The sequence below is a fragment of the Anolis carolinensis genome, unplaced genomic scaffold (assembly GCF_035594765.1).
Source record: "Anolis carolinensis isolate JA03-04 unplaced genomic scaffold, rAnoCar3.1.pri scaffold_9, whole genome shotgun sequence".
NCBI lineage: Eukaryota > Metazoa > Chordata > Lepidosauria > Squamata > Dactyloidae > Anolis > Anolis carolinensis.
In genome coordinates, this window is record NW_026943820.1 from 27,993,406 (window position 1) to 28,002,367 (window position 8,962).

The 8,962-nt window shown below is 41.7% G+C and overlaps 1 protein-coding gene across 2 annotated transcripts in view; it reads left to right on the top strand.

Moving 5' to 3' along the window:
• LOC103282786 (cyclic nucleotide-gated cation channel beta-1-like) overlaps positions 1–8,962 on the top strand; it is a 34,026-nt gene extending 25,064 nt beyond the window's left edge. For both annotated transcript variants that reach the window (XM_062961594.1, XM_062961595.1), the window contains exons 15-21: positions 395–554; positions 1,826–1,923; positions 2,275–2,358; positions 4,129–4,247; positions 4,636–4,782; positions 5,315–5,492; positions 6,890–8,962. In XM_062961594.1, the coding sequence (XP_062817664.1) occupies positions 395–554; positions 1,826–1,923; positions 2,275–2,358; positions 4,129–4,247; positions 4,636–4,782; positions 5,315–5,492; positions 6,890–7,093 (990 nt within the window). In that variant the 3' untranslated portion in view covers positions 7,094–8,962. The remainder of the gene's footprint in view (positions 1–394; positions 555–1,825; positions 1,924–2,274; positions 2,359–4,128; positions 4,248–4,635; positions 4,783–5,314; positions 5,493–6,889) is intronic.

Here is an 8,962-nt window from a genome sequence, read left to right on the forward strand (position 1 = left end):
GAACCAATCAATCAGCATTCAAAATATATCCAGCATAGCATATTTAAATTGCTACTTGACCGTAGCTATAGAGAGCCTGTCTTTTTCTGTGCTCTCCCAGCAAGCTCAAATTCCAGCTGACAAAACCAGCCATCTGCCAGCAAACTGATACATTGTTTTGAGGCGTGGCTTTGCCTCTGCAAAGCTGAGCTCTTTTGCAGAGATCTCCTGCAAACAACCTTGCAAGGATTTCTTTACACACACACACACACATAGCAATTTGGCGCAATATTATAGAGTTGGAAGGGATCTCCATGGGCCATCCGGTACCACACACAATCCGATCCCTCCTGTGATCCTATCATCCACAGAGGAAATAATGAATAAAAGAGGCTCCTCTCTTGATTCCGTACAGATGAGGGACGTTGTTGGTGCAGCAACTGCCGGACACACGTACTACCGGACCTGCATGGACAATACCGTCAAATACATGGCTTTTTACAAAATACCACGTTCCGTCCAGAACCGGGTCAAGACCTGGTACGAATACACCTGGCACTCGCAAGGCATGCTGGGTAAGATGTTTTGAAGGCTGTTAATAATAATAAATTGTTTACTTAATTTCTGTAATAATAATAATAATAATAATAATAATAATAATAATAATAATAATAATAATAAAGTGGGATGATGGTCACATTGGGAGTCAAGGTTCTTCTGGACTCTTGGACCAGTTCTTAAACACGCTCCTAATCATATATATATATATATATATATACACACACACACACACACAGATATATATATATATACATACACACATATATATAGGTTTTCAACCATTTCATTGGATGCATTGCAATATCAGATTCCCAGATTATTTCATTTTACTTTGGTTATTTAATATGTAATATTTTATTTTGGTTATTTAATATTTCTCAAGTGATCTCTTTGTCTGTTCTGTTCCAGTGTAGCACAAATCCTATAAAACATCATCCTACATTTTTTTGACCTTAATATTGAAATCTGAAATATATACTAATTAATTAAATAATAATAATAATGTAGTTTGATAGCACTTTAACTGCCATGGGTCAGTGCTATGGAGTCCTGGGAGTCGTAGTTTGGAGAAGCAGACAGCACTCTTAATTAATTAATTAATTATTAAATAATAATAATAATAATAATAATAATAATAATAATAATAATAATAATAATGTAGTTTGATAGCACTTTAACTGCCATAGCTCAGTGCTATGGAGTGCTGGGAGTTGTAGTTTGGAGAAGCAGACAGCACTCTTTATTAATTAATTAATTATTAAATAATAATAACAATAATAATAATAATAATAATAATAATAATAATGTAGTTTGATAGCACTTTAACTTCCATGGGTCAGTGCTATGGAGTCCTGGGAGTTGTAGTTTGGGGAGGCAGATAGCACTCTTTATTAATTAAATAATAATAATAATAATAATAATAATAATAATAATAATGTAGTTTGATAGCACTTTAACTGCCATAGCTCAGTGCTATGGAGTCCTGGGAGTTGTAGTTTGGGGAGGCAGACAGCACTCTTTGGCGGATAATAATAGTTGTTGTTGTTGTTGTTGTTATTATTATTATTATTATTATTATTATTTCTTCCCTTCCTCTCTGAAGTTACACAAAATACACATTAAAATACACAAGCAAAAAATAGACCTAAAGTGGAAGTTTAAGGTCTTCTTTGTAAGAAGACCTTGCAAAACTACAACTTCCAGGATTCCATAGCATTGAGCTATGGAAGCGGATCCATCGTTTCGGGAAAGGCAAATGAGATTGTGATGATCTGCTTTGCGACAGATGAATCGGAGCTGCTGATGCAATTGCCGGAGAAGATGCGGCTGGATATTGCCATTGATGTAAATTACGATATTGTGAGCAAAGTGCCACTCTTCCAGGTACTCTTTCCTTATTATTATTATTATTATTATTATTATTATTATTATTATTATTATTACCTTCCACTTGTGGGGCTTCCACCTGCAAGCATCCGTTCCAGATTTTGGAAGAGTTATCCAAGAGTCTGGAACCCCATCGTTCCAACAATTTTAAAGTTCAGATTACAATCTGGCCTCTGTGCTTTGATGGTGCTTTTCCTGCAGAGCAGAAGTGGGTTGGACTAGATGGCCTTCGGGGTCCCGTCCAACTCTACTCCAACCACAGAACTCCCGATCGGTCTGCTTAAATCTTTCTCATGGCTCTTCTAAACGTAAGGATTCACCATTGCCTGTTATTTGTGTTCCATTCAGGGTTGTGACCGGCAGATGATCTTTGACATGTTGAAGAGGCTCCGGTCCGTTGTGTATTTGCCCAACGATTACGTCTGCAAAAAGGTGAGCCAAGAATGTGCAAGACGGTGGGCGGCACAGAAAGGATGATGAGGATGATGAATGTGATTATCGGCATAGATTCCCAGCTTTGTCCCTCATCCCATCCCTCCTTTTTCTTTCTTCCCCATGCCTTCCTTCCCACTCCTTTCATTTCTTTCTTCCCTCCATTCCCTCTTTCTTCCTTTCCTATCTCTTCCCTTCTTTAGTTCCCTTCCCTCCTTCCTTTTCTCCTTTCCCTTCCCTTCTTTCTTCCTTTACTTTCCCCATTCCTTTTCTCCTTTCCTTTGTCTTCTTTCCTTCCCTCCTTTTTCTTTCTTCCTCATTCCGCCCTTCCTACTCCTTTCCGCTTCCTTCCTTCCTTCCCTCCCTTCTCTTTCCTTCATTCTTTTTCTCCTTTCCTTTGTCTTCCTCCCTCCCTGTGACACCTCAGGGCAGCGTGAGCACTGGGAATCAGACACGCAGGCCAATAAACAATCTAATATCTTTATTAAGGAAATAAAGGAGACAACTAAAAATAAGCAGAGTATATAGTCCAGCAATAGACCTTTCAGGAAAGGTCAAATATAGTCCAGTAATGTGAAAGTAGATATCCATTATTAGAGTTCAAAGTTTTAAATCCAATAACCGAAACACACTCAAACCTTTAGGCTGTTTGAGTGGGGATTAAGGCAAGATCTGTCAAAAAGTTCCAGGGCTCAAATCCGAGGCTAGGATGCAAGGCAAGGCAAAGTTAGTCGTGGTAAAGCTGAAATGCTGTCCAGGCTTGACAGGGAGACGAGATGCAACTCGAGAGTAGCGCGCTGCAGAACTAGAGTCGATGTGAATTCCTCAACTGACACGTTGAACACTGCAAAGGACAGTCAGCGCCCAGAACTTTTATGGGACTTCGCTCTGCTCTCCAGCCAGGTGTCTGAACACTCTTTCCCAAGGGAAAGTGGACTAAGTCAACAACTTGCCAGATGCAATCCTCCCGAGAAACTCTCAAGGGAACCGACTTAATTAACGCTTGTTCTCTCCGCTAATCTAGTGCTTCTCCTCAAATTCTGCTTCTCCGCATGAGATGTTTCCCAAAACAATTTGCGGTCAAACATAGCGTTCTCTGGAGAACCGGGCTGTGAGTCAAGGCCCTTTTTAATTAACTGTGGGCTAAAACTGTCAACAGGGGACATCTGGAAGGGAACAGAATCATGGGGAAATGGCAGAAACCCCATCTCTTCTTCGGTCTGATCCATAATGGCGACAGGGTCACGACTCGGAGGTCTCTGAGACACTACACTCCCCTCCTTTTACTTTCTTCCCCATTCCACCCTTCCTACTCCTTTCCTCTCTTTTTTCTTTCCTTCCTTCCTTCCTTCCTTCCTTCCTTCCTTCCTTCCTTCCTTCCTTCCTACCTTCCCTCCCTTCCCTTTCTTTCCTTTCCTTCATTCCTTTTCTCATTTCCTTTCTCTTCCTTCCTTCCCTCCTTTTTCTCCCTCTTTCCCTTCTTCTTTCTTTCCTTTCTTTCCCTTCTTTCTCTCTTTCCTTCCTTCCTCTCTTCCTTCACTTGAGAACGTCTTCGCCTAAGCAACGGCCTTTGTGGTACAATACATGTATACACGCATACTAACTTCAACAGATAGATAGATATTATTTTTAATACATTTAGAACCAATCAGGAAATGACACTGATAACCTGGGAATAAAAATAATAATCTTACATGGTGTTTGTCATTGAGCCTTTCTTCTAAGAGACTCAGATGCATGGGCAGCTCCCATTGTCCGCCTTTCTTCCAGGGGGAAATCGGCCGGGAGATGTACATCATCCAAGTGGGGCAAGTCATGGTTCTGGGCGGTCCAGACGGCAAGACAGTTCTGGTGACGCTCAAAGCGGGTTCCGTGTTCGGAGAGATCAGGTCAGGCTGATATGCTAAGTATTTATTTGTTTAATGTGTTGTCAGAATCACGGGGTTGTTGTGTGTCTGCTCTGAGAGACATCAAGAACATATCACTTAATTTAAGTTCAGGCCCAACCAAGAAGCCATGAGATCATGCCTCATACACTTGGGTTTCAAGGACTTCCCACTGAGTCTCTCTCTGAGCGCCTAATCAATCTATCCTTCACTCCCTCTGTGCAAAGACCTAATCTGATATTGCGGGAAAACTCCCCATCAGCTAAAGGCCTGAAAAACACACCACAACTCGATTTATTTGTTTGTTGCATTCATCTATATACAAAGACCACGGGACGTAGTTGGAGATGGCCCCTGACTGCTTGATCTCTGTGTTGCTCTTCCCATTTAGTTTGCTGGCTGTGGGAGGCGGCAACCGGCGCACTGCCAACGTCGTGGCGCATGGATTTGCCAACCTTTTCATTCTGGATAAGAAAGACCTGAACGAGATCCTGGTCCATTATCCGGAGTCACAGAAGCTGCTCCGGAAGAAGGCCAAGTGAGTCCTTGTAGAGCCCAGTTGGGAATATTCAGGCCCCATGTAAGCCCGGGCTGTGGTGCAGGCTGGTGAGCAGCCAGCTGCAGCCAGCTGCAACAAATCACTCTGACCAAGAGGTCATGAGTTCGAGGCCAGCTCGGAGCCTGCGTTTGTCTCTGTCTTTGTTCTATATTAAGGCATTGAATGTTTGCCTTATATGTGTCATGTGATCCGCCCTGAGTCCCCTTCGGGGTGAGAAAGAAGGGTGTAATATAAATACTGTAAATAAAATAAATAAATAAATAAATAAGCCGCCCCGAGTCCCTTTGGAGAGATGGGGCGGGGTGTAAAAATAAAGTTATTATTATTATTATAGGAAACCTCTAAATCCTATGTGCAACAAAAGATTTAGCTGCACAATTCACCCATTGTTGCATGCATGTCCCTGACCAGCAGGTGGTTTATTATGGAGAGAAAAAGCGGGGCATAAACTTAAATGTAATAATAATAATAATCTAGAACGAGCTTGTGTGTGTGTGTGTGTGTCTCCCAGGCGGATGCTGAAGAACCACCGCAAGGCCAAGGAGGAGAAGGGCTCGGCGGTCATCATCCCGCCCAGGGCCGGGACCCCAAGGCTCTTCCAGGCGGCTCTGGCTGCGGCCGGGCGGGTGGAGGGCCCTGGGAAGCTGGCACACCTGCGGTGGAGGATCAAGGAGCTGAAGGCCATGCAGGTGAGCACGGGCACCAGAGGGGACCTGCCCAAGGACCACATGTGGGTGGGGAGGTGGACAGTTGACCCACCCAACCAGAGGCGGTCCAACCGCCAGGCGAGGTAAGCATTTGCCTTTGGCGCCATCGTCCCGGGGGCGCCGTCGAGGCCCCAGGAGGATGGCGCCACCCCCGCCTCCTTCTCCTCCTTTTTGGGCCTTCCCGTGCCAGGCGCCAAAATTACCTTTGCCTACTACAAAAAATTACCTAAGGACAGCTCTGCACCCAACACATTCCTCCTCCTCCTTTTCTTCTCTCATCCTCTTCCCCTCCTCCTCTTCATCTTCCTCTTTTCTTCTTCTCTTCGCTCTTCTTCACTTCTCTCACCTCCTCCTTCTTTCTCCCCTTTTTCCTCTCCTTCTCTTTCTTTTCTCCTGCCTCCTCTTCCTCCTCTTCCGCTTGTTCTTCCTCCTTCCTCTTCATGTTCTTCTTCCTCTTCTCCTCCTCCTCCTTCAGTTTGAGTATGCCATTCAATGGAAAAGTATGATTATACAACATTACAGGGAGTCGACAGATTAGAAGTTAAAAAACATTATTATGGCATATCCATATTATTATGGTATTACAATATTGTTGTTATTATGGTATTATTATTATTATTATGACACAGCAGACAAGATAGATATGCTGGATTTCATATCACAAAACCACAAGTCGAACACTTCCCAAGTGTCTAGGACTGTGTGATGTATTTTCGGATGATGCGCGCAGATCCCAGCAGGGTGGCCTTTTGCAGCTGGCAGATCACAATTTTGTCAATGTCTATTGTTTCCAAATACCGGCTGAGATCTTTTGGCACAGCACCCAATGTGCCCATCACCACCAGGACCACCTGCACTGGTTTCTGCCAGAGTCTTTGAAGTTCAATCTTGAGGTCCTGAGAGCGGCTGAGTTTTTCCTGTTGTTTTTCGTCAATGCGACTGTCACCTGGGATGGCAACATCAATGATCCAAACCTTTTTCTTTTCCACAACTGTGATGTCTGGTGTGTTGTGTTCCAGAACTTTGTCAGTCTGGATTCGGAAGTCCCACAGTATCTTTGCGTGCTCATTTTCCAAGACTTTTGCAGGTTTGTGATCCCACCAGTTCTTTGCTGCTGGGAGGTGGTACTTGAGGCATAAGTTCCAATGAATCATTTGGGCCACATAGTTGTGCCTCTGTTTGTAGTCTGTCTGTGCAATTTTCTTACAGCAGCTGAGGATATGATCAATGGTTTCGTCGGTTTCCTTGCATAGTTTGCATTTTGGGTCATCAGCTGATTTTTCGATCTTGGCCTTAATTGCATTTGTTCTGATGGCTTGCTCCATTATTATTATTATTATTATTATTATTATTATTATTATTATTATTATTATTATTAGGCTGCCAATGCTACTCCGGTTCCACCCAAATCTCCATTCAGCCCCATCTCGCCAACTGGATCATGGAAATCGGATGACCACGGGGGCAAGAAGGTCACTTCTGAGTCTTCGGGTCATTTTGTCCAGGTTTGCGTGAGTCCAGCCCCCAAAGAAGAGGATCAAGTTCTCTCCGTTGAAGTTATAGATGAGAAGGAAATTAAATAGACGGGAAATACAACTTGCAAGTCTTGTAGTTGACCAGTTGGTTGCAGTATCACATACGCTTGCGTGAATCCGCTCTGGGTTTTAGTCCGAACAGTAATACTTTCCAAGGGACTGAAGCTCTGTAGAGAAGCGTTGAAGTCTGGAGTGGATTCAACAGCATCAGACTGAACACTGAAGACAAAGGATGGCATTGGATCGAGCAGGAATCGGTTGATTCTCCACTGGAAGAAAAGAGAATTATTAATGAATTTTTTGCAATAAGAAACCGCAGCCGAAATCCCACGATTTCCTTCCATCCTACTTTGCACAACAAAACAGCGCCTTTTCCAAAACTCTTAGTGCTTCAAATAAATACTTACCGTATAAGCCAACCCTATAAGCCAACCCTAATATAAGCCGAGGCACCTAATTTTACCACAAAAAATGGGGAAACTTATTGACTCGAGTATAAGCCGAGGGTGGGAAATGCAGCAGCTAGTGGTCAATTTTAGAATGAAAATAGATCCCAATGAAATCAATCTGTCCACCTTTTGCTTGTGAAACTCGAGGTTGGCTTTTCCTTAATCCCTCCTTATTATCCAACATTTTCGCTTATCCAACGTTCTGCCGGGCCGTTTATGTTGAATAAGCAAGACTCTACTGTATGTGCAAGGACCGTATATAAGCCGAGTTTTTCAGCCCTTTTTATGAGCTGAAAAAGCCTCCCCCGGCTTATAATCGGGTCAAGGTCAAGCCAGCATATGATATATTTATCTCTCATCTTATCCTCCCTTATCAGTGTGTTTTCTTTTCCAAAACCTCTCTGGCTCTTAACCAAGGGAATGTTTTGAAAAGGGAAAGAAGCCCTTGCAAGTCAGGAAGAAGAATATATATACCCATTAATCTTATAAAAGCATTTCCCCCTGAAATATTTGTTAATCTCTGCTACAGATACAGAGGCATGTCCCCCTGCAAGCCTTTGCAATCCCTATGTACCTTTATATTTCAATCTATCTATCTACATTAATGTTATATATGAATTTCTCCCTCATATGTTTGCAAGTCTTTGCAAATCTTATATACATATAGATAGCTAGAGATTTCCATGTACCTGTATATCTGTATCTATATGTACACATTATTTTATATATGAATTTTCACCTCACATGTTTGCAAGTCTTCGCAAATTCTATACAGATATAATTATCTATATAGAGAGAGATGTCTAGATAGATATATATGAACATAGGGCTGGCAAATATTGCAGAAAAGGATCACAGGGGGTGGCTGTTTCTAAGTTGCATTTTGATACATTTCCAAGAAGCAATTTATATACATGTCATATATAAGAAACTAGCTGTGCCCGGCCACGCGTTGTTGTGGCAAAGTGGTGGTGGTATTGGTTTAAAATTGTTGTGTAATTTTTATTTGACGTTATTTGTATTTTTTAATTAATTTTATTGTAAGTTATCTTTTTATTTATGATATTTTATTATTTTCTTGTATTATTTTTAGTTATTTTCTGTTATTATAGTATTTTATTGTATTAACTTTTTAGTGTTTTTAATTATTTTTTAGTGTTTTTAATTATTTTTTATTGGGTTGCTAGGAGACCAAGTTGGAGGAGCTTAGCCTTCTAACTGGCAGCAACTGGATAAAAACAATTATTCCTTTCCCTCTAATTAGGACTTTATTTTTCTTTTCTTTTTGTTGTATCAACCTAGAGCCGTGGATGATGGGTTGTGTTGTCAAATTTCGAGGTTGGGGGGCCTGTAGTTTTGTTGTTTTGTCTGCTGCCCTGATGCCATCACTCTTATATATAGATAGATAGATACTGTACACAGTTGAAAAATACAAGTTGCACAAAATAATAAAGTAGATGCAATTTAT